General features: G+C 46.8%; 1 protein-coding gene and 1 long non-coding RNA gene across 2 annotated transcripts; one reads left to right on the forward strand and one right to left on the reverse strand.

Annotated features, from left to right (window-relative positions):
• The first annotated feature begins 895 nt into the window (after positions 1–895).
• GPRC5A (G protein-coupled receptor class C group 5 member A) lies at positions 896–21,283 on the forward strand. The gene is made up of 4 exons (XM_082348864.1): positions 896–1,054; positions 16,194–17,122; positions 19,921–19,979; positions 20,281–21,283. Exons 2-4 carry the CDS (start codon positions 16,201–16,203, stop codon positions 20,371–20,373), a joined length of 1,074 nt encoding a protein of 357 aa, XP_082204990.1. The 5' UTR covers positions 896–1,054; positions 16,194–16,200; the 3' UTR covers positions 20,374–21,283.
• Positions 2,432–16,187, reverse strand: LOC309608620. Its single transcript, XR_014233010.1, has 2 exons — positions 8,673–16,187; positions 2,432–5,264 (listed from the first exon to the last, which is right to left on the reverse strand). It is a non-coding gene; the product is annotated as an uncharacterized lncRNA (long non-coding RNA).
• Positions 21,284–25,623: the final 4,340 nt, after the last annotated feature.

The raw sequence follows: 25,623 nt of genomic DNA on the forward strand, positions 1-25,623 counted from the left end.
GCTAACCAAGCAGCACCTTAAAAGCACACAGCGCCCTCCTGCCAGGCAGTGGGGTAGAGCCTTGCCTGAGGCCAGCACCCAGGAGGCAGCCTCTCAGGGATTGTTTGACAAGTCAATAAAGACAGGTTTCAGTGGGATTGGCTTGATCATGGCCAAGGAGTGGGCAGCGGAGGGAGGGGAAACCAGACACCAAAGGCAAATTCCTTTATTTCATAATTTTATCTGGCATCCACATTCTCCTCCACCTGCACTGTCAAGGCTTTAAGAGAGGTAGGAAAGTAGAGAGGGAACCATCTCCCCGTCTCTCCGCACTGGGACAGCCTTCACGGTGCCCGTCTGGGGAGAGCTCTGACCGGCGGAATTGCAGAGCTGACTCTGGGCCCAGGGAGGAGGCTTTCCTTGGCTTCACCTGCCTTGGCTGAAGAGATCCGAGAGGGTGGCCAGCTCCTCCTCTCCCGGGCCTAGCTTCCCAGGGGTCCCAGGACCCAGGAATCACTCAGGCGCTGCGAGCTGTCTAGCCCTTGTCCTGGGCGCACGGGAGTGCCCGGAGCAAGGGCAGGTGTGGCTCCCTCCTGGGGGTGACAGCTGGCAGGACGGACACTGAGCAGTCCCCTCTGACTCCTTTCTTTACCCCCGCGCCCTGGGACGTCCTGAGCTGCTGATGCGCCGGGTGGGGCGGGTTGGGTGCCTTGGGTGCCCCCTCCCATCACCACCACCACCTATTTCAAGGGTGACTGTGCCGCTGACGTCAGGCGGCTTTTGGCTCATTCCCTGGCACGGGGACTTTATTTTCATAACAGCACGCAGTGCCGTGGAACTGGAATAGGCGTGTCCTCTCCCCCTACTCCACCCCACCCTGACCCTCCCCCGCCCCTCGTGCCTCTGCTCACCCCCTCTCTCCCTCCTCCCTCCGGCGACAGCCGCCTTTATAACTGCTCCGCGCCGGGAGGGCGGGATTGCTGCCCGCGGGCTCCGCTAGCACCGAGGGGCTCCTGTGCTGCCTCTGTGCGTGGGAAGCAGCGCCAAGTTCACTCGCCGAAGCCAAGGTAGCAGGGTAAGTGAGGCGCGCTGCGCACAGAGCGCGTCCGGCCTCGGGATTGAAATCCTCCGGGGGGGACGCGCGGCGGGGAGAGCGGCGCTGGGAGAGGGGATACGAGAGGAAAGAAACCCTGGTAATAGACTACAGCTGGCTCGGAGCAAAAAACAATCCCAGGAAAGGAATTCCTGTAGTTTAATTCAACTCAGATTCCCACACCCCCATCCCGGGCTTCCCAGGCTAAGAGGCAGAGAGCAAAAAGATAATCAGGATAAATAGTTTCTGCTCAGACACATTGAACAAACTGAATAGGTGGAATCCCGGCCAGGCAGGTGAGCAGTTCTGGGGTCAGTCTAGGGGAAGAGAAAAGAAGGAGGAAGATCTTAGAGGAATGGCAGGGAATTGGTTGGGTGGGCAGGAAGAAGGAGATGGTGACCACTGCTACTTTACCCAGGTACTACAAAGTGTCCATTTATTTTGTCCTTCCACGACAAATGTGCCCTTCTGAATTTTGGGAAGTAGATTCTAGAAGCCATCCCTTCTCTTGACGTGAGTGTGGCCCTCAGCTCTGCAGCTTTCCCTCCTCTGCTGTCCCTTGAGTTGCTCTGGATCCCTGGGTTGAATGTCCATTTGAATGTCCAGTAATAGCCCACCTTCAGGCACCAACCAGATGGGACTCGGGAATGGGCCCAAACTGTCCAAGATGGTCCCTTAAACATCCACGGGGGAAGGAAGCGGAGGCAGCTCAGGTTCAAGGAATTTGAAGGACTTTCCATTCCTGACTTCTTTACAGACTGATTTTTGCCTCTGAGGGTTTTGTAAACGCCACACCTGTTGAAGGGTTTGGTTGAATCAGCCAGGCCTGTGGGCTCATTCCTGAAGGGGAATACTTGAGCCACTTCAGATACAAGGGGCCTGGGGAGGGGTGAGGATGGGGGGTCAGAACTCCGCCCTCCGGTCTGTGTGCTGGCTTCTCCTAGGAGAGGGAAGAAATGCAGGGGGAAGGAGGGTCAGCAGAGGTGTCACCCAGGAAAGAGGCTCCTCTGGGGTGTGGAGAGGTAGGTGGGTGCTCCAAGGGCAGATGGGAATGAGCAGAACTCAGAAGGAGCTAACATTCCTGGGAAGTGCTCTTAGCCTTGAGTCAGGAAGCCTGATTTCTCACCCCAGCTCTGCAGGCTATGTAGCTGTGAGGAGGCCTGGGCTGGGCCTTGAGTTCCTCCTAAGGGATCTTGGAAAGGCCCCCAGCTCCTTCCCAGGGCTGAGATTCTAGCCCTTCTCTATCTGTATGTGTCTCTTTGGGCGTCCTCATTGGAGCCTGCTTCTTTGTATTCCACTCCTTAGTGGGAATTGAAGGTAAGAGGGCGTGAAGAAGAGTTTTTTTTTTTTTTAAATTAATTAATTAATTAATTTTTTATTTTATGGCTGTGTTGGGTCTTCGTTTCTGTGTGAGGGCTTTCTCTAGTTGTGGCAAGCGGGGGCCACTCTTCATCACGGTGCACGGGCCTCTCACTATCACGGCCTCTCTTGTTGCGGAGCACAGGCTCCAGACGCGCAGACTCAGTAATTGTGGCTCACGGGCCCAGTTGCTCCGTGGCACGTGGGATCTTCCCAGACCAGGGCTTGAACCCGTGTCCCCTGCATTGGCAGGCAGACTCTCAACCACTGCGCCACCAGGGAAGCCCCAAGAAGAGTTTTGACTGTGATTTTATTCTCATTCTGGGGGTTTGTCTTCAGGTCCACTGCTATTTAAAAATCCACAGACTGAGCTGAGGAAATGGGCAGGAAATGATATGTTGGTACGATAGGGCCTTTAAAAACAATGAATCGAATAATAATTTTGCTTGAGGAGTCTCAAATTTTCTGAGTAGTTTGGTGTTTTTGTTTCTACTTATATTCCTATTTTTATTGCCTGTGGTCAGATTATATACATTTCTGTGCATTATGTACATTCCTGTACATTTCTTATTTCAGACTTTTTTTTTTGGTGTGGTCTAAAATACGCTGTTTTTGTAAACATTCCATGACCACTTCAATAAAAGAAATCATATAGAGAGGGCTGGTAAACTAGATTCCTGGCTAAACACTTCCCACAGTCTGTTTTTGTAAATAAAGTTTTATTGGAACTCAGTTATGCTCATTCTCTATTTATCATCTATGACTGCTCTCAGCTACAAACAAATGGCCTGCAAAGCCTAAGTTCCTTATTATCTGGTGCTTTACAAAAGATGTTTGCTGATCACAGATATAAAGGATCTGAATGGCATGATTAATAGTAGAGATCTAATAAAATATGAAGATAGAGCATATTAAAGGATCCATAGAACATTTATAAAAATTTACCATATTACTATTTGCTTTTTCTATTTCATCTGCTGAAGACTGATAAAGAAGTATTAAAGTTTCTGTAACTATAGTATTTCTTTGGATTTCTCCTTGTATTTCTGGTAGCTTTTGTTTTAGGTATTTTGGTGCTGTATTATTCAGTGCATAAAAGTTTATGATGGTTGTATCTTCAATGTGGAGTATTCTTAATTATTATAAAGAAAGCTTTTAGGTCAATATAATAGCTTTTTGTCTTGACTAAACTTTGTGTGATATTAATAACTCAACTCTTACTTAATTTTCTTACCTTGAGCAAGCTATTATTTAACTTTGTACCTGATACATAATACTTGCTAAATAAACATATCTGTTATTGTTGGGTTTTTTTGCACTTATTTTCATTTTTTCCTTTCTTTCACTTTCAACTTTTCTGAATCTCATTGTTTTAGGTGAGGTTCTTACAGGTATAATATGGTTTAATTTCATCTTTTCAAAATAAAAAATTACCATTTACATTTATTGTAATAATAGTTGCTTGCTATTGTCATCTAATTTTTGGCCATGTGGTCTGCTCTCTCTATCTTCCCCCACATTAGATAGTCTATATTGTATTTTTAGATACACTGAGTGTATGGTAGTACCATTCTCAGGGTTTAGAAATAAAGGCTTGTAAGGAGAGATAAGTTTAGCTTGGGAACATAAATATGTTACCTTCATATGTTGAAATAAAATACTTGAAAGAAGGTGTCTTTGAGAGCTTTGAGGCGGTATACCAGTAGAGGCCTTCACTTTATCCACCTATTTCCTGGAAATTTTATGTCTTAAAATTCTGGGCCTAAGAGATTTAGTAGTTTCACTCAAAATCTTAAGTTAAAAAAGGGGATTTCCAGTATTTTATTTTATATTTCAGTAATTTATCTGAAGTTCACATGCATTGTTTAGAGCAGGGGAAGATGGTAATACCTCCAAAAGTGAATAAATTGGGATGAACACTGTTGTTATACTTGTTTAGATCTGCCTGTGGTGGAATGATGATTTATTTTCTCCCAGTTACTACATAGAAACTCAACTCAGTGATGTTATTCAGATGTTATTCATAAGCTGTTGCCACGATGCATCACTTTTATGTCCTCAGAATCTGGATGGCTTACCCAGAAGAGGGGATCCTGGAGATTTCCCTGTAGACACTTTCCATTTACAGCTAATCCTTCACCTAGGGCAGAGAAATTTCTGTGGGACTCCACCCTCGTCTTAGAGCTCAGCCTAGATAAAAATACAAGGATTAGCATCAGCACATATTCAGCTCCCCAAATCCTTCCTCCCCATTACTCACACTTGCTAATGAATAACTTGCTTTGAGTTATATTCATGCTCAGTTTTAGTCCAAAACATTTGCTCAACAACCACTGTGCAGAGCACATAGGGAGATACCAACAAATAGAAGACTTGCTCTATTTCCTTAAGAAGCTTGTTATCTGATAGGTGAGTTAGCACTGATATTAATGTATAATATATGACATATATATGGAAAAACTTGAGCACCGAGAAATTCTTAATTTTAAAAACTATGAAGAGATCTACAAATTTAGAATGAGATGGGACTAATAATTAAAAAACCCTCAAGGTAGAGGTAAGTTTTGCGTCAAGTTTCTAAGAAACATGGTACATGAATTGTGGCTAGGAGGAGAAGGGCCTTTCTGGCAAGGAGAATAATGCATGTAATGAGGCAAAGAGCGACTTTGTAAGAGAGGGTCTTAGATGAGCCCCAGTTCCCTTCCAGATAGAAAATACTCTTGGAAGTTTTGCTTACCTTGCATAGATGTGGGGAGGGGAGTTAGGAAACCAGGAAAAAGTGGGTGGGAGGACCAGTTGGAGAAAAGCCTTGAAGCTCACACTGAGGCTGAATCTGTTGTAACAGACAGAAAGGAGCTGATATGCTTTTAATTATTTATTTATTTTTCTTTTTTCTTTTTTAAATTTATTTTATTTATGGCTGTGTTGGGTCTTCGTTTCTGTGCGAGGGCTTTCTCTAGTTGCGGCAAGCGGGGGCCACTCTTGATCGCGGTGTGCGGGCCTCTCACTATCGCGGCCTCTCTTGTTGCGGAGCACAGGCTCCAGACGCGCAGGCTCAGTAATTGTGGCTCACGGGCCCAGCTGCTCTGCGGCATGTGGGATCTTCCCAGACCAGGGCTCGAACCCGTGTCCCCTGCATTGGCAGGCAGATTCTCAACCACTGTGCCACCAGGGAAGCCCTTATTTTTCTTTTGATATGCTTTTAAATTGCTAAACCCAAAGATTCCTTCCCACGCCTTCTCTTCTTTGCTGCCCTTGTAGCATTTAACTCCATCAACCACTCTTTGGGAAACTGCTCCTTGACGTCTAGGAAACCAGCCGGGCTTATTTCTCGTACTAACCCTGGCAATTTCTTTTGAACAACCTTTGCTGACTCCTGCTTCCATGAGACGGTGTCCCAGGGTTCTGTCCTTGGCCCTCTTGCTGTCGTGCATGCTTCCTCTGTGATCTGGTCTCCTCCAAAGCCTTCCAATACCTGCAATGAGCCCGTGACCCCCCATCTGTGCTCATAGCCCAAACCTCTCCTGAGCCTCAGGCTCACATGTTCAAGCACGCAGGGTCAGCACAATCTGGTGTTGTGGAGCCTGGCTTTTATTTTAAATTGTTTTTGGCTGCGCCACTCGGCTTGCGGGATCTCAGTTCCCTGACCAGGGATTGAACCCGGGCCATGGTGGTGAAAGTGCTGAGTCCTAACCACTGGGCCACCAGGGAACTCCCAGGAGCCTGACTTCTAAGAGCCAGGTGATCTTGGGCAAGTTATTTAATGTCTCTGTTCCTCTTTTTCCTCCACTGTAAAAAGAGGGCGTAATCTGGCATGAACACACACACACACCCCACTATATATGAGACAGATTACCAACAAGGACCTACTGTATAGCACAGGGAACTCTACTCAATACTCTGTGATAACCTATATGAGAAAAGAATCTAAAAAAGAATGAATATATGTATATGTATAACTGAATCACTTAGCTGTACACCTGAAACTAACCCAACATTGTAAATCAACTATACTCCAATAAAAAAAAAGATCTTAGTTCCCCGACCAGGGATCGAACCCGTGCCCCCTGTGGTGGAAGCGTGGAGTCTTAACTACTGAACTGCCAGGGAAGTCCCCCCAATTCATCTTAGATTTAACAAAGTTAAACTGGATATCTCTCCCCACGAGCCTGTATTTCTAAGCTCCATTTGGTTCTACCTTCTTAAAATCTCCCACCATTCCCTGCCCATCTTTCAGGCCTCATTTCCCCCTGGTCTCCTCTCTAAAGCCTTTTTTTTTTTTTACCGCTTTAGGTAGAGTGGGTCACTGTTTTCCGTGTGCCCTCAGCAGTCCCTGCACACTCTGCAACCCGTATTTGTATGTCAGTGTGACTCTGTTGGTGCTCCTAGGGGCAGCGGCCACACTTTCTGTCTGCGGGTCTGCATGATTTGTACACTTAACACAGCAAATGCAGGAAGATTGACCAAATGCAGGATTGCTTATTTTGGAGACTTCTTGGATGTGGTTTAAATAGAGAGAGGCTTGAACAGACTTGTGGTTGCCAAGGGGAGGGGTGTGAGGGAGGGATGGATTGGGAGTTTGGGGTTAGCAGATGCAAACTATTATACAGAGAATGGATAAACAACAAGGTCCTATTGTATAGCACAGGGAACTATATTCAATATCCTGTAATAAACCATAATGGAAAAGAATATGAAAAAGAATATATACATATGTATAACTGAATCACTTTGCTGTACACCAGGACCTAACACAGCATTGTAAATCAACTATACTTCAATTTCAAAAGAAAAAAAATAGAGTGAAGCTGGAGTCAGGGAGAAAAGCTTCAGAAAGCATAATAGTGATTTAGAGATGAAACAAAAGATTAAATTCTAATTAAGACTACTCATAAAGGGATATTCTTCCTAACTAATTCACACTGGACGTGTAACTTCATCTCTCCAAGAGTCAGTCTTAGCACCTATAAAACGGGTTGTAGGAATATTAAATATGAAAATAGATGTAAAAGCATGTAAATGAGTGAACACACATAAAAAAACATATAAACACTCAGCATCGAGCCTGGCTCATAAGAGGACTCAGTACGTGACAGTAGTTGTCATTAGTTTTAATCATACTTATATTGTGACTATTGTTATTACTACTGACTGAATGTGGCAATTCCAAGAATAGAGAGAAAATTAAAATGCTAGAAAATTGCCAGTTTGCCTGGCTTGGGATGGTGTGAAGGCCCAGCTTTAACAAACACTTGAGTTATTTGATATCATTCCCCAGGCAGTTGTCCTAAGAGGTCAGTATCGTCCTCTTCTTTTTATTTTTATTAATTTTTATTAAAAATATTTTTTTATTGGAGTATAGTTGATTTACAATGTTGTGTTAGTTTCAGGTGTACAGCAAAGTGAATCAGTTATACATGTATCGTCTTCTTCTTTTTAGATGACAGAAGGAGATAGATCTCATAAGAAGGAACATAAGATCAGCTCTGGGCAAGATTCAGGGCCGCGGGTAATTCCTGCTCAGCTAATCTGGGGTGGGCCGCGTACAATCAGCTAGGCAATTTACTAGGTCTGGACGTAAGTAACTCCAGACGCCTCCCCACCTCTCTGGGGAAACAGGAGTCTCAGAGGTTGCAAAGAAGAAGCTGAGAGACCCTTCACATGCTGGCATTTGTCCCTGCATCGCAGTCAGTGCCGTGTGTCAAGGCCAGTCTAGGGCCAGTCCTGCTCTAGCACCCCTGTGGCTCTGTCTGGCAGGTGAGCGTTCACCCTGCGTCCTGAGCCCAGCCCGTACTCAGACCCTTCCATCTCACCTCCAGCCCTGGTCTGGGGTTTGGTTAGGAGTTTGCGGCACATATTCTTTTAATGACAGGAAATGGGGCAGGAAGGAGGATGAGAGGGAGGAAGAAAGTGATTTGGAAATTGTCTACAAGGAGTTCCCCAGAGGGATGAACAGAGGAAATGGACATGGGTTCAGACCGCCTAGTTCAGCACCCAGCCCCGCTTTGGAGAGGATGGAGGTTCCAGGAGATGGTGTCCGCACACAGAGGCCGCTGAAACCCCTCTTTCCTAAAGGGGCGGAGTCACAGGGCTGGGAATTGAGTGCAGCGACTCCCTCCTTCCCGGTCCTCCCCTCCCCCTCAGCCGCGCCTTCTGGTTCTTCTTGTTTCTCCTTTCCTTCTCCCTTTCCTCCCTCTTTCGTTTTTTTTTTTTTAAACCTTTCTGTCATGCCTTGGCTCACCTGTAAAGGGCTTAAGGCAGCGCCGAGGGCTATCAGGGTCTTGGTTGTGGGTGTTGGTGGATTATTGGACGGCGGTAGTTGGCTCAGCTGCTGTAATAAGTGAAGAGGGTCTCACCCTCATGCCTCAAAGTCCTTTCTCGTGTCTCAGGCCAGAGGCGGCACACGCTGAAACCTCACCATCTCCCTCCAGAGCGCAGGGTTTAGTCAATCAGGGAACTGAGTGGGAGTGAATGACTGGATGCCAGTGAATCCCTCTGCTTACTGGCGCTGCTTGCTCAGGACCCATGCTACCAGAAGACACCTGGGGTCACTTAGACAGGAGCCCAGCCGCGGCCAGGGCTGCCCCCGTTTGGTCTTTGTAGGAGCAAGTCCTTTCTTGGTTGGACCCTAGGTCTCTCTGCCTTTTTTTCTCTTTGCTGTGCCTCGCAACTCGTGGGATCTTAGCTCCTCGACCAGGGATTGAACCCGGGCCACGGCAGTGACGGCGCAGGGTCCTAAGCACTGGACCACCAGGGAATTCCCACAGGTCTGTCTGCCCTTGACTCTGGTGATGAGCAGACATAACCAGACCAGAATCTGGTTCTGACTCTGGTCCTATGATGTCCATATGACCACCAGTTTCATTTTCTCCTGCTCCAGCCCTTAGGTTCTTCTCTGAGGCTGTCGCTTTAGCTCCTGGTGGTTTCTGATCCCAAATGCTGATGCTTCCCTTTTCTTCCTCAAACCCTGCTTGCTAGAAGCCCTCAGCTTCTCAGAACCCTGTCCTTCGCCCCCAGCCACTTTCCTGGTGGCTCATCTGGGCCATTCCCTATGTGACCCAGCGCCTTCTCAGTGCAGACCTGCTTGTTAGTGCGTTTGGTGAGTTTGATTTCTCTCTGACAAAATTCAAAGTGCTCAGGACACTTCAGACCCGTTGCGAAATCGCTGTCATGCTGGGGAAGGGGTGGAGGAGGGCTGAGAGGTGAATTAGGAAGGATTATTCCAAAAAAATTAGTCACTCAGATAAAAAATTACTTACTCAGAAGTTTTTTAAAAAGACGTTTGAGAGAATTGAGAACTATGAACCCTAACTGGATATTTGATATTAAAGGATCATCGTTAATTTTTAAAGTGGGGTTAAGTTAAAAACGTTTTTATCTTTTAGAGATACATACTGAAGCATTTATGCATAGAATGATGTCTGGGATTTCTCACTAGATTAAAAATGATCTAGTGAGTGGGATGGGGATGTAGATGAAGGAAAATTGGCCAAATAGTGGTAAGTTTTGAAACCAAATGATGGGCCTTCTTTATACTATTCTCTTTATTTTTGAGTATGCTTGAAATTTTCTATAATAAAAACAAACATTAAAAAAAGTGGGTTTTTTAACATCTTTTCATGTTTTATTTTTTTATCTTTATCTTGGTAAAATTTATTCTTTTTTTTAAAAACATCTTTATTGGAGTATAATTGCTTTACAATGGTGTGTTAGTTTCTGCTGTATAACAAAGTGAATCAGCTATACATATACATATATCCCCATATCTCCTCCCTCTTGCGTCTCCCTCCCACCCTCCCTATCCCACCCCTCTAGGTGGTCACAAAGCACCGAGCTGATCTCCCTGTGCTATGCAGCTGCTTCCCACTAGCTATCTATTTTACGTTTGGTGGTGTATATATGTCCATGCCAATCTCTCACTTCGTCCCAGCTTACCCTTCCCCCTCTCCGTGTCCTCAAGTCCATTCTCTACGTCTGCGTCTTTATTCCTGTCCTGCCCCTAGGTTCTTCATTACCATTTTTTTCTTTTTTTTTTAGATTCCATATATATGTGTTAGCATACGTTATTTGGTTTTCTCCTTCTGACTTACTTCACTCTCTATGACAGACTCTAATCTATCCACCTCACTACAAATAACTCAATTTTGTTTCTTTTTATGGCTGAGTAATATTCCATTGTATATATGTGCCACATCTTCTTTACCCATTCATCTGTCAATGGACATTTAGGTTGCTTCCATGTCTTGGCTATTGTAAATAGTGCTGTAATGAACATTGTGGTACATGACTCTTTTTGAATTGTGGTTTTCTGAGGGTATATGCCCAGTAGTGGGATTGCTGGGTCATATGGTAGTTCTATTTTTACTTAAAAAAAAGCGTTTTAAAGGTAATTCAGGGACTGTTTCTCCATCTCCCTTGCATGATTGGGGGTGGGAGGTGGAGGTGAAATTGGGGGAAGTGGGGTTCTTCTCCTCTACATACCCACTGTCAATTGCTCGTGTTGTTACTTGGAAAACTGGATTCACTTCTTGGTGAGTGTTGAGCCATAAGACACAACCAAGCCAAAGATCAGGAGAAGGAAGGATTTATTATTACTTGTAGCAAGTAAGGAGAACACTGGGGATCTTTCCCAAAGCAGTGTCTCTCCAAATGGCAAAATTGGGGAAGTTTTAAGCTAAGGGTCCATGCATATTCATGAAGGGGCTTGGGCATCGACAGAGTCCAAGCTTTTGTTGACTTAAGTCATGATGGTCAGAAAAGGTCAACACTATCACCCCTTAGACTCCAGTTGATCTGGTGGTTGAGCGCTTCGGGCTAATCTTTGAGCAGAACTGGGAGTCTTTACAACTGATCTATTATCTTTGCTGTTGGTACTTCTCTTGCCTGATCACGGTTGCTTATTTCTGCATTCTTTTATTCCCTTAAGATCATTAATTGCTGGGACTTCCCTGGTGGTCCAGTGGTTAAGCCTTCGTCTTCCAATGCAGTGGGTGTGGGTTTGATACCTGGTCGGGGAGCTAAGATCCCACATGCCTCCTGGCCAAAAAAACAAAACATAAAACAGAAGCACTATTGTAACAAATTCAATAAAGACTTTAAAAAAATGGTCCGCATCAAAAAAAAAAAAATCTTAAAAAAAAAAAAAGATCATTAATTTCTGAGACCTGTTCATGGGCAAGCACTGTGACCAGGCTTAGATCACAAAACAACTTAGGCCAAAAATGGCTTCTCTTACGTCAAGAAAGCCATGCCTCGTTCTCTTTCTCCAGGGACCCCCTACCTTACGTGCTTACAGTGTCGGACCCTGGTCTGTGGGCACCAGGAGGCCCCAAGACACAAACCCTTCCTGCACAGCTGCGCAGATGGGAAGGGCCTAGAGGTCCAAGTTGGGAGCAGGAGGTCTCTGCCCTGCCATCCCTCTGTGCAGCACCAGAACCTTCCTTTAGGTGAGAACCTCATCAGTCTCTCCAGACTGACAGTCATCAGGTTCAGAGTCCTTTATAATTATCAGGTAATTATGATAACAACTACCTGTCAACAAACAGCACTGCCCTGAGGGGTGGGGAAGGAGCAGTTTCCAGGGAAGGGCGGGGAGGTGAGAGAAATACCTTTCCAGCTGGACACTGCCCTTATGATTAATCTGAGAGGAAGTGAGGTGGGGAGGTGGAGAGTAAAGAAAATGCTGGAGCCTGGTCCCTTCCCCTGTGCCGCTGCCCTTGAATTAGACCTGGCTCTTCCTCTTCTGCATCCTCAGCATAGACAAGGGGGCGTGTCCCCCCCAACCCGTCCGGTTCCACCCAGGGCGAAGTGTATCAGACTTTGGGGGGCCTTGTATTTCAGGGGTTGCCTGTATCTGAAGTGCATTTGCCTTTCTTTTTCCTCCTGTGTCTCATTCTGCACTGCCCTGGGGAGGTGGAACGTAACCCACTCTTTGCTCTGTGCTCTGCATGCGGTCGGGATGACCAGGGTGTCATTTCCCTGGAGTGGACTGCAGGTGACAGACCCCTGGCCAGGGAAGGCCACAGGAAGGTCGTGGCAGTGGTGGTAGATTACGTCCATCTGTCTATTTCTTCTCTACAGCAAGGATCATGTCTGATGTCTGTTTTCCCCTTTACCATTGAGCATCTAGAAGAGTGATTGACATGATTGACACATAGTGGTGCTGGTTGAATGAATGGCTATATTGTAAAGTGAAGCTTGCAGGGACTTCCCTGGAGGTCCAGTGGTTAAGACTTTGTGCTTCCCCTCCAGGGTACACTGGTTCGATCCCTGGTCGGGAAACTAAGATCCTGCATGCCACCCAGCGCAGCCAAAAAAAAAAAAAAAAGTTAAGCTTGGAGAGGCACATTTCATTACAAAGTATGGAAGATGGATTTAAGCCATCAATTATTTAAGTTATTTATTTTATTCGAACACACCACACATATAAAATGCTAGCATCTACATAATAGTCATTCATATATGTATGTATGTGTTATATGGCATATACATATGTATAATTTTTTCCTAATGGCTATGTGAATAAAACAATGCTGGGACACAACTATCTCATTGAACTGAAGAGATGATTTTGCATCTTTATTTATTGTTATTATTTTAAAATTTATTTATTTATTTTGGCTGAGCCGGGTCTTAGTTGCAGCACGTGGGATCTTCGTTGGCGGCATGGAAACTCTTAGTTGCTGCATGTAGGCTCTTAGTTGCTGCATGTGGGCTCTTAGTTGTGGCATGTGGGATCTAGTTCCTCGACCAGGGATTGAACCTGGGCCCCCTGCATTGGGAGAGTGGAGTCTTACCCACTGGAACACCAGGGAAGTCCAGATTTTGCATCTTTAAGGGAAGCAGGTGTTTGAATTCTGTCTACGCGGAGGAAGATGCTTGTTTGCTCTGCAGAGTCAGCCAGCAATTGCTCATTATGTGTCCCACCTCGCTGTGCTCCGTCTTGTGATTTGATCTTTTTTTTTTTAAATAAATTTATTTATTTATTTTTGACTGCGTTGGGTCTTCGTTGCAGTGCACGGGCTTCTCTTGTTGCGGACCACGGGCTCTAGGCACACGGGTTTCAGTAGTTGTGGCTTGTGGGCTCTAGAGCACAGGCTCAGTAGTTGTGGCACACAGGCTTAGTTGCTCCGCGGCATGTGGGATCTTCCCGGACCAGGGATCGAACCTGTGTCCCCTGCATTGGCAGGCAGATTCTTAACCGCTGTGCCACTGGGGAAGTCCTTGATCTTTTTTTAAAAAATTCTTTTCCATTATGATTTATTACAGGATATTGAATATAGTTCCCTGTGTTATGCAGTAGGACCTTTTTTATCCATTTTACATATAATAGTTTACATCAGCTAACCCAAACTCCCAATCCATCCCTCCCCCACCCCCTCCCTCTTGGCAACCACAAGTCTGTTCTTTATGTCTGTGAGTCTGTTTCTGTTTCATGGATAAGTTCATTTGTGTCATATTTTGTGATTTGGTTTTGAAGAGACAGGATGGAAGGGGAGGGGAGGGTTTTCTTGTTTGTCTTGGGTTGATCACAGCACCCCTACAGTGCTGTGAAGGGCCTGAGAAATCTTGTTTATAAGCATTTATGGGTATGTGGTGCAGAAATTCTGAGCTATATTTTCTGCTATAAGGAAAGAGGCAGGACTCTAGATATTTTTTGCTTTTTCCTGCTTCTCAATCCCAGCTGTCTTCTTCTTGCTGATTTCTTTATGCACATTTTCTCCCAATTTGGCACTAGAAGAGGCCAAGAGCTTTCACTTGTGCTTTTCTATGGAGGGGGTCTCAACGAGCCTTCCCTTCTTTTAACTCTGCCCCCGCTCCCCACCCCCGCAATATTTGTCTTCTAGTCAATTTAAAAGATTTCTCTGTTGAGTGAGCAATCCTGTCAGACAAAGAAAAGCTAGAGCAAAAAAAAAAAAAAAAAAAAAGACTACATGCATAAATAGTATACAACAAATCAATAAGAATCGTGCCACAGAAACTTATAAACAGTAATATAATTCAGAAAAAAATTATAGTTTTGTTGAGAAGCTGTTAAAACCAGAGCGGTCCTGAATTTCAACATCTTATCTGACACTGACTTTGGAATTTAAGAATCATCCATTTTGAGGAAATATACAAACTCCTTTCCCTTCCCATTTCCCAACTCATCTTCCCACGTGTGCCCGGAATCCCTAGTAATTCGGTTTCATGGGGTTTGGGAAATCAGCTGGGTCTAAAATTGACATGGAGGTTGTGGAAGGAAAAAAGGCAGCAGATCTGGGAGATTAAGGACAGATGTATAGGAAGTAAGCTGCTCTACCTCAAGTCGATTTCTGATTATCCCTGAGTGGGTGAGTAGATCACCTGCTTTGTGGATCATCTATCACCTGGGAGCACCTATCCTTCAGTGGGGCTGAACTAAGAGAGTAGAATTAGGACCACAAATAGCTGGTTTATGGGGCATCTGATGAGGGAAAGAAGGGGGAGGGAATATCTCAGATTGCATTCTAAGGCCCATTAGAACTCCCTGGAGAGGTAGCACCTATAGTAGTTAAGACCAGGGATCCTCACCTAGAGCCAGATAAAACCTGGATTCAAATCCTGCCTCTGCCATTTCCTGGCTGTGTGATGTTGGGCAAATAACTTGATCTCTCCCTGCCTCAGTTTCCTCATCTGTCAAATAGGGATAATCATTTTTACCTTATAGGATTGCTATCAAATTAAACTAATAAATATATATATGAGAAGTGATTAGAAGGGTTTCTGATTCATAGTAAAAATGAGCATTAGCTATTGGGAATATTTTTTGTTGGGTCACCCACCGTTTTTGTGTCATCCGGGCCATCCCTCCTTACAGGTAGCTAATTAAGAGCTCACTATGGGGAATTCCCTGGCGGTCCAGTGGTTAGGACTCCACACTTTCATTGCCGAGGGCATGGGTTCGATCCCTAGCTGGGGAACTAAGATCCAACAAGCCGCAACGCGTGTCCAACCCTATGACGGGGAAGACCCCTTCCATTGCTTTTCTGGATTAGCAGAGCCATCCTTACAAACCTTAATTAAGAAGGGAAAATAATATGTGACAGCAGAGCTGAGGAAGAGGACCCAGGGGCTGAGAGGGGAAGGCTGGCCTTCTGCAGAGAAATCTACAATTCAGATAACTCCTCTTGTCCGTGAGAGAATGGGATGCTTACAAATAATATCTGAGGCCGGGCCCAAGGTGGAAAAAAAACTGGAGACTGACAAATTATGTTTAAAGTGTTTACTTTTTAAATTTTTTGGCCACACTGCCCTGCTTGTGGGATCTTAGTTCCCTGACCAGGGATCCAACCCGGACCCCACCAGTGAGAGCACTGAGTGCTAACCACTGGACCGCCAGGGACTTCCCAAAGTGTTAACTTTATGGTTACATATTTCCATGTTCACCAATTCCTAAGGAAACACTAGCCAAACATATCAGGACCCCTGGCAAGTTATTTGTGACGTAGTTTTTGAGATGTGACTCTGAAACACCTTGTCAGAGCCCTGGGCCCTCTGGCTTCAGGGTAAATATTAACATAGTTAAATTGCGGGGAGGAAGGTATGAGATTGTTTCTTCCCTTCATCAGCCTTTAGAATTTGCCATGAGAGGTGGAGAACAGCTAGTAGCTTGATCTAACGTTGTAAGTTCAGGGGCAAAACCCTGGCTAAATATACAAAATAGTTTCCGAATCGTTTTTGGTCCTCCGTGCCTGAGTTTGTGGGGAGATTCACCCCCACCTGCAACTTTGCTTTCTTGCAGGACGAGAATGGGCACAGTTCGCCCTGACGGTTGCTGCTTGGGCCTGGACCCCAGGTACCACAGGCTCTGTGATAGGAAGGCAGCCTGGGGCATCGTCTTAGAGGCCTTGGCTGCGGTGGGCGCTGTGACCTCGGTGGCCTTCATGATCGCCCTCCTGGTCTTCATCTGCAAGGTGCAGGACTCCAACAAGCGTAAAGTGCTCCCCACCCAGTTCCTCTTTCTCCTGGCTGTGCTGGGGATCTTCGGCCTCACCTTCGCCTTCATCATCAGCCTTGACGGCAGCACGGGGCCCACACGCTTCTTCCTCTTCGGCATCCTCTTTGCCCTCTGCTTCTCCTGCCTCCTGGTTCACGCCTTCAACCTGACGAAGCTGGTCCAAGGGAGGCAGCCCCTCTCCATGCTGGCGATGCTGGGCCTGGCCCTGGGCTTCAGCCTGGTGCAGGATGTCATCGCCATCGAGTATGTGGTCCTCACCATGAACAGGACCAACGTCAACATCTTCTCTGAGCTTCCTCCGCCTCGGCGCAATGAGGACTTCGTCATGCTGCTCATCTACGTCTTCTTCCTGATGACGCTGACCTTCTTCACAACCTCTTTCACCTTTTGGGGACCCTTCACTGGCTGGAAGAGGCACGGGGCCCACATCTTCCTCGCTACGCTCCTCTCCATTGCCATCTGGGTGACGTGGATCAGCCTGCTCTTGGTTCCCACCCCTGGCCCAGAGTGGGATGACACCATCCTCAGTTCAGCCTTGGTGGCCAATGGCTGGGTTTTCCTGTTGGCTTATGTTGCACCCGAGCTTCAGCTGCTCACAAAGCAACGGAACCCCATGGATTACCCTGTGGAGGATGCTTTCTGTAAACCTCAGCTCATGAAGCAGAGCTATGGTGTGGAGAACACAGCTTATTCTCAAGAGGGAATCACTCAAGGTACAGAGCCTGGCTGGGTGGAGAATCCCTTATGGGAAAATGGGGGAGAATCATAAGATATTATTACTGTAAGGAACATGCAAGATTATCAGGTCATACTCCCGATAGAACAGATAAGGTCCCCGCAGCTCAGATCTTACTTAAAATCATCCAGCTAGAGGGACCTCCCTGGTGGTGCAGTGGTTAAGAATCTGCCTGCCAATGCAGGGGACATGGGTTCGAGCCCTGGTCTGGGAAGATCCCACATACCACGGAGCAACTAAGCCCGTGAGCCACAACTACTGAGCCTGCGCTCTAGAACCCACGTGCCACAACTACTGAAGCCCATGCACCTAGAGCCCGTGCTCCACAACAAGAGAAGCCACCGCAATAAGTCTGCACACCGCAATGAAGAGTAGCCCCCGCTTGCCGCAACTAGAGAAAGGCTGTGCGCAGCAACAAAGACCCAACGCAGCCAAAAAATGAACAAATAAATGAATAAAAATTAAAAAAAGAAAAAATCATCCAGCTAGTTAGAGACAAGTAGAACTAGAAGCTGGCCTTAGTGGTCTTTATGTAGTATGTTCTACCCAATACCATGTAGATTTCTCTGCATTAAAACAAGATGGAGCAAAGGAATGGGAAAAGAATGATTAGACAAATTCCCAGAGACAAGTGGGTGAGATAGTGTTCTTCATAAATGTCAACTAGGCAATCCTTCCAGAAATGTGGAGGCTTTGTAGATTTGAATGCACAAAACCCAGCCATGCAGTGACCACAGAGCACAGAGTGGGGAGAAAGCTCTTTTATCATAAACCAGCGGGAATCTCCGTAAATTTACTGAGGATTTCGATGTAGCCTGAAGAGACACATTTTATTGCCCGTCTGTGGCCCACGGGAGGGAATTTTGCTCTTGTCTGGAGTCCTGAGCAACCAGGTTGCACCGATAGCCAGAAACTGCTTTTGCTCCTACGCCTCTATGCCTTGATCTCTTGGGTTTACATCAGCCTCTGGGCCTAATCAGGGGAGGGGAGTGGGTATGGGACAGGAGTGAGGGACCTCCAAGGCCAGGTTCGTAGCTCCAGCTAGTAAATCTCTTTGCTCTTGAAGCCTTCAGTGCAAAGCTTGCCGGTGTTTCTCTCTGCAGCCCTGGTCCCTCTCCTGTGCACTGGGAAGAGTGAAGGGAGGGGGAGGGCCGAGGGGATATTTTACCACCCACCTCCTCCTGTGCATTCCCAATGGACACTCTCACTCTGTCACCTCACGCTTGGACTCTGTGTTATCGGTCCCTAACTAGTCGTCCTTCCCTTATTATTAATTAATTAGTTTATTTAGGCTGCGCAGGGTCTTAATTGTGGCACGCGGGATCTTTAGTTGCGGCATGCGGGATCTAGTTCCCCGACCAGGGATGGAACCTGGGCGCCCTGCATTGGGAGCTTGGAGTCTTACCTACTGGACCACCAGGGAAGTCCCTAGTCTTCCTTCTTTTAATCCTTGTTTCCCTTCATTCTACTGGCCATTGCCAGCTTCCCCTCCCTACAATGCTTCTCTGGCCACCACCCCTTCCGGCCCGCGTGCCTCATTGGAGCCCCAGCATCCACTGCGTTTCCCGAATCCTTGGTGAGGCTTTTCACAGCCCGAACCCACCACCCCTGAAGCTGTGCTCTCACTTCAAACAAACCAAGTCCCTGCAATTTCCTGCCTGCGTATCCGGGCTCAAAGAGCGTCTGTCCTCTGCCTGACGTCTCCCTCCTTATTCTTGCCCTTTTGCAGAGTCCCTAGTCCCCAGTCCCCTCAGTCTTTGCTCCGCCCGCCTAACTCTAGACCTTTGAGATGATCTTATCAGAGTCTGTCTCATTGCGTAGTTATTTGTGTAGCTGTCATATATTCCGGACTCTCCAGCGGCACCCTCAGGGCAGGAATCATTCTGATGAATCCTTCTATTCCTCACAATATCTTACAGACAGAAGGTGTTTAGGTATTTATTGAGTAAACTGAACAGGTAAATTTGGTGGGAAATAAATGGATTGCTTTACATTGTATTTATTTAGCCGTGCCCTGCGGCATGTGGGATCTTAGTTCCCCAACCAGGGATCGAACCCAGGCCATGACAGTGAAAGCGCAGAGTCCTAACCACTGGACTGCCAGCGAATTCCCTAAATCGTATTCATGATGAGCGTATGTGTTGACTCGTCTGTTCCTGAGTTTAAATCCCTCTGATTTTGGACTTCCCTGGTGGTCCAGTGGTTAGGACTCAGTACTTCCACTGCAAGGAGCATGGCTTCCATTCCTGGTTGGGGAACTAACATCCTGCATGCTGCGTGGTGCGGCGAAAAAAAAAAAAATCCTTCTGATTTCCCCTAAATATATAGAAAACAATTACTCACAGGTTCTATCCCTTCACAAAGAAACTCATGACTTTTTCCCGCCCTGGTTGGGCAGGTAAGGAAGTGGGTAAATCCCCAGTGAGATTCTCTCTAGGTACACCTCCAGCCAGATCTGTGTCTGAAAAGACTGGTGTCAAATGTGCTTTTGGAGTGGTCCTAGGATGAGAAGGGCTCTGGAGAGGTTTTGGAAAGCATTTCCCTAGTGATTATACGTGGCTAGTTATTCATTTGTTCAACCAGTTTTGGGCTGACTCTGTGCCTGCGCTTGAGGACGCAGTCTTCTCCCACATGAAACTGACCATCTACCAGGGAGACAGAGAATTAAAGGGATAAGGCATCATGCTTTATAAATGACTCAACTGGGGCGAGCACAGGTGGGGGCTGTCAAGGAGGGGACCCTGACATTTACCTAACCCACATTGTCTGTTTCAGGTGCTGAAGAGACAGGTGACACGTTCTATGCCCCGTACTCCACCCATTTCCAGCTGCAGGTAAATGAGCTCTTTCTCTTTGTTCATCAGCAGTGTTCGCACCCCGGGAGCATTTGGGAATGCTTTGGGAATAGATGATGTTGCCACCCTGATGGCCCCTAGACGCCACCTAGAAAGGATCGCGGGTCTACTTTCCTGTAATCTGCCTCGTGGCGTTAGGACAGGAGACTGGAGTGCAGGGCCGGGGAGGGCTTAGAGGAAGGGAAGGAAAGCTAGACTCCTGCCCAGGCTGGAGCGCAGAGTGCTGTGGAAATGGCCGGGAAGTGGAGTGGGTTGAAGAATATGAATGTTTTCTTTTCAGAATCGGAACTCCCCAAAGGATTACTCCATTCCGCGGGCCCAGACTCGGGTTAGCCCTTACAGTGACTATGAAGGAAGGAAAGATGTCAGTTAACACGTCCCGAAGGGTGGGATGAACACAGCAAGTCAGCAGGGCCAGCGGGGAGTTCATGGGATGTGGGCGGAGTCCTGAGTCTTCCCAGGAAGCTGTACAGAACATCACAGGAAGACCTCGCCTCCCTGCAGCCTTCAGCCATGATTCTTCTGTTCTGGGGTTAACGAGGGCCGACGGGACCGCAGTTCTCAGCACCACTGTAGTTGTTCCCTTTGTCCCATAGCTAGGCTACTTCTCTCGAGTGGGAGTCTCGGGCCACTCCGGGTGGCTCGTAACCATCCCTGCCATCTTACACGTGACTCAGGCTCTGGTCATCTGACCACACACCGGCTCATTCAGCCTCAGAAGCCAACTCTCCCAACTGTGGGCTGATTCTGTGAGAATTGCTTGGCTCAGAGCAGAGCTGCAAATCTGAGCGAACCAGCAAAGGCCTGTCTCTCAGACCACCCCACCCACATCTACACTGGAAGCCAACTTACCGACACTTCCCTCCATGCCCGGATGGGAGAGGCTAAAAGTCACCCGGAATTTGCTAACCTCTGTGATGCTGCCTAACCAGGGTCCCCAGTGCCAATTCACTCCCAGACTCACCACTGGCCCCAGACTCACCTCCCGGCCCTGTGCTTCACCGGGAGATCTCCCTCCAGGCCTCACCAGCGTGGACAAGCCCAGTTTCTCTTTGCCAGGAGAACGTGTGCACTGGCTTGCTCTAAGCTCTGCTCAGTGCCCTAAGCACTGACTCTTCTCCCACCCCCTTGCTCCTCAGACTCTGTAAATAGATGTACTCCGTGTTCACCCCCTGCGTTCTGGAAGTGGGTATTGTCCACTCACGGGGGAGCGTTCCTTGTAAAATAAGTTACTCACCGTTCTTCACTGGCGATGCAATAAAGGTGTGGTGGCAGCTCTTGGACTGTTGCTGTGGCAGTGTGAGTGGTGGACACTGGACACGGGGAGAGTCGCAGGCTCTCGTCTTCACGTGGGAGCTGAAGTTCAAGGTTCAGTCCCACTGGGTGTGGACTTGACCTTTCTTTCCTCCTCCTTACAGACGTAAGGACGACAAGTGTGTGTTCCCCAGTTTTGGGGGTGAGCGGCAAAGGTGAGGGGGAAGCTGGGAAGGGTCACGGACCTGAGGTTTTGCTCCAGGAAACAGAGGAGTGGCAACTTCAGAATGGGGTTTGGCAGCCCGGGTCAGACAGGGAGGAGACCTCAAAGGCAGTTAGTTTCTCGTTTCATCTGAGGTTTAATTGTAGGAGAGGATAAATCCAGATCCCTAATTTGACAGAATTGGTTCATAATATCTCTCGGAAAAGACAAGGGTACCTAACAATGATCATTTGCTTAATCCCAGAAACGGCTTTGTGGGGCAGGGCAATTGAAACTCGCTTTCGGGTGAAGAAGAAAAAAATAAATCCCCGTGCACAGAAACTGAATGACCTTTACGAGATTATAGCTGAGTTAGGGAGTTACCGCCTAAGAGCCTGACGCTTGGCTTCTCATCACAAAGAAAACCCAGTTTTCTGGGGAGAAGTTGGAGAGCAATTAATGACTTGCTGAATTAGGGATATTGACATTCCACAGAGATTTAGTTGATTGTTTCCCATATGACTTCGCACTCACATTAGCCCAGCTTTGTATTGAAAAGGGGAATTATAGATGATGATTTGGATCCTTCTAGACTATTCAAGTCTTCCCAAAGAGTCCATAACCCAGTGAGGTTTGTTGTGAAGAGAAAACAATATTGTTTCATGGATATTATCTATCGCAGTGTGGTTACTCAAGAAACATGTATTTCCTTCCCTCTTTTCTTTCCTTCTCTGTCTCTGGCCTGTCAACCAAGCAAAGGGGGCTGAGTGAGAGGTAAAGCCACAAAATACTCTGGATTTGCTTTCTTATTAAGGAAAGAATGTGCCAGGCCTTTGTAGCCCCATGATGGCCATCCTCAAGCCTCTTCAAAAACAGGAGAGGGCATGGAAATGGCACCCATCGCTGGAGATTGGTTTCTCCTCCAAGAAATACAGTTTGGGGACTTCCCTGGCAGTCCCGTGGTTACGCCTCCACGCTTCCACTGCAGGGGGCATGGGTTCGATCCCTGGTTGGGGAACTAAGATCCCATGTGCCATGTGACATGGCCAAAAAAATTTAAAAATTAAAAAAAGAAAGAAGTACAGTTTGGACAAGTAGATCACCACCTCACTGAGTTCTTTTTCTTTCCAGGTGGCAGAAGAATGCTGCCCATTCAAATAGCACTTGTCACCCCTCTCCCCCCCGCCCATGCTAACCTGACTTCAGGTCTCTGTCTTCTGGACATAATGAAACGCTTTTATTAAAATAGGGACATCTCAGGGACGGGAGGTTTGGGAATCTGAGAATCGCTATGCTACTGGAGAAGAGGGTTTCAAAGCCCTCCTGTAAGTCTCCATCGCCACCTGGGCTGAAATAGAATGTGCAAATTTAGCCCAGCCTGGTCCTTGAGTGACGCCAGTTGATTGATGGCTGGAAACCGGAACGGCATCTCCTTGTAACTAAATGGGTGATAATGAAATGAAGCTCAACGACCTTCCCCTCATCTTTCACTGTCGGTTGAGAAATAGACCCGAGTGTCGTCTCTGCCTCTCACTTGAGGCTGAGGCCGTCCACAGCGGCCATCCCCCCTGGTTCCACTGGATGGCGGTGACACCTCAGGTATCGGCCCTCAGGGACTCAGCGTAAGTCCACAGCTGCTCTTCCGTGAACGGTACGAGGCAGGGCGGCAGCTACTCAGCTGGCTTGAGGCAAACGCGTCCCATTTTAAAAGGCTCAAACGTGTGAGCTGTTTGCATCGCCCCTCCCAGCGTCTTTAAAGAAGCCACGCTCCGTCTCCTTTCCCAGAGCTTCACTGCCTTGTGTCTCATTTTTGTGAAACGCTCCAAGGTATTTCCAGCTCATCTGCATGCAACCTGGCATCTTTACAGGTATTGGTCTCATAGGCTGTTGTTATTAATGTCGAAGAGTGTTTATGTGGTGAGAACATTGGCTTTTGTCAGGGAAAGTTTGCCAAAACCAAGAGTACAGTCTGGCCCCGGGAATGCAGCAGTGAAATTCCCGCCCCACGCATTCTGGGCTTTCTCCCGTCATTTCTGGACTTGTCATCGGCCCTGAGAACTGAACTGCGCCCCGCCAATCTTTCCCTCCTTGTCCACTTCCTCCTGTTGCTACCGGGTTTGCAGGTTTGCCACTGTTCCAGCCCCAACCTGAAACATGGGATTACTTTAGAACTGGAGGTGGCAGCTTCAGAAAAATCTTTCTCAGGTGTCGATCGATCGCTGAGATCCCGGATCTGGGAGCTCGGCCTCCAGGGTATAGCCAGCTGCCTTTGGAAATTCTGTGGTCCACCTGTGGTCATTTTCTGGCATCCCTTCCATCGGGGCAGATGATGCTTTGCCTCCTTGGCTTCAGGTTTTCCAGGTATGCAGAGTGTGTGGCAGAGGATGGGTGCCTGACCCTGATTCCTGCAACCTCCTGATTACCACCACTTCCCTGACCCTTCAGAGTGGGACACTCCGCTGCCTAAAACGTTAGCGTTTGAGAAGGTCACAGAGCTTCCTTAGCTGGTGACCACAGCCCTCATTTTACAGAGGAGGGAATTCAGGCCTGAAGGACTTAACACAACTGGGCTCAGATTTCTGGTACTGTGCTCCTTCTACTGTCAACACTTGTGTGGTCCATTTTAGACACTTTTTTTTCCAAAGGGGGTGTTTGAGGAAAGAATCAGACAAAATGACTGTGGTCAGCATATATTTTAAGCTCTCCTCTAATCTTCCTTTGCCTCCCCAGATGCCTTTCCTGCCCCCCGATTTCTCCTCCAGGCACCCCTCCCCCGGGCATGGAAGCTGTGGGGAGAGGGACCGGGTGAGGACTGACATTTTCTGGGTCACCCCAGGTCACTCCTCCGCAACCTCCAAGCCACACGAGCCTCCTTCTGTCAAAGGAGGGGCTGCAAGCGAAAGCAAGAGTTCATCTTCCCAGTTGCTGTAATAATCGTTCCACTTCCTTGAGTCCCAGCCTGTGTCAAAAACCCATACCCAGCCCCTGTTCTTTTCCTTGGCCTGGAGCTATAGATACCCTTGGTAATCTCTCACTCTCTATGCGATTTCTTTTTCTTTTTTTCAAATGGAAATATAATTGACTTACAATATATTTGTCTCAGGCGTGCGACATAGTGATTCCATATTTTTATTCATTACAAAATGATCACCGCCCTCTGCGGTTTCTGAGGGCAGATTTCAGAGGCAGTCCTCAGGAAAACTTTGCAAGGAGCTGTTGTGTGTGTAGTGGATCTCAAGCACCAGATCGAACCATGATCTTCAACAGAAAAGAAGATGAAACTTTAATGAAATTTGGTTACCAGCTGCTTTGAGTCAGATCCCCTTCCATAATATGATCTACCAAACCTGCTGGATTTTTATCAACTCAATTTAAAAAGCTCTGAGAAACCCATGTAGCTATGCCCTGAGCTCTGGGACATGGTGGTAGAAGTTAGCACCATACCCTGTGATTATGTAAAGCTACTTCCTTTCTCTTAAGAAGGAATAATTCCAGATCAACTATTTTTTTACCCACAAGAAATTGAAATAGTAAAAGCATACATTGTTTTAGCCGGTATCTTTAAAAAAATTTTTTTATTGAAGTATAGTTGATTTACAATGCTGTGTTAATTTCTGCTGCACAGCAACGTGATTCAATTATACATCTATATATTCGTCTTCATATTCTTTTCCATTATGGTTTACCACAGGATACTGAATGTGGTTCCCTGTGCTATACAGTAGGACCTTGTTGTTTATCCATTCTATATATAATAGTTTGCGTCTAGCATGATATCTTTATGAACAAGCTATCTTCATGAAAAAGGCAGGCCTAATGATCATAGAGTTAGGTGGAGTCATAAGTCAAACATCCAAGAAAAGGTCATTTATTAGCTGGAGGTCTCTAGTGGTGTCCCACAGGGCTCTGTTTTTGGATCTGTTTGGATAACATTTTTATTGACCATTTGGATAAAAATAAAGCATATTTCTCAAATTTTGCACATGACACAAAATTAGGAAAGACTGAATAATAAAACCAGAATACAAATGTAGTGCAGTAGACTGGAATAAAGATCCCAGACCAAGAATTTAGTTTAATAGATGTAAATGTATTCATGCCTCCAAAATAAATTACATAAGTATAGGTTGGAAAGGCTTGGTTCGACCGCAGGTTTTATGAAAAAGA

This window comes from Balaenoptera borealis (assembly GCF_965194805.1).
Source record: "Balaenoptera borealis genome assembly, chromosome: 13".
NCBI classification, from domain to species: Eukaryota; Metazoa; Chordata; class Mammalia; order Artiodactyla; family Balaenopteridae; genus Balaenoptera; species Balaenoptera borealis.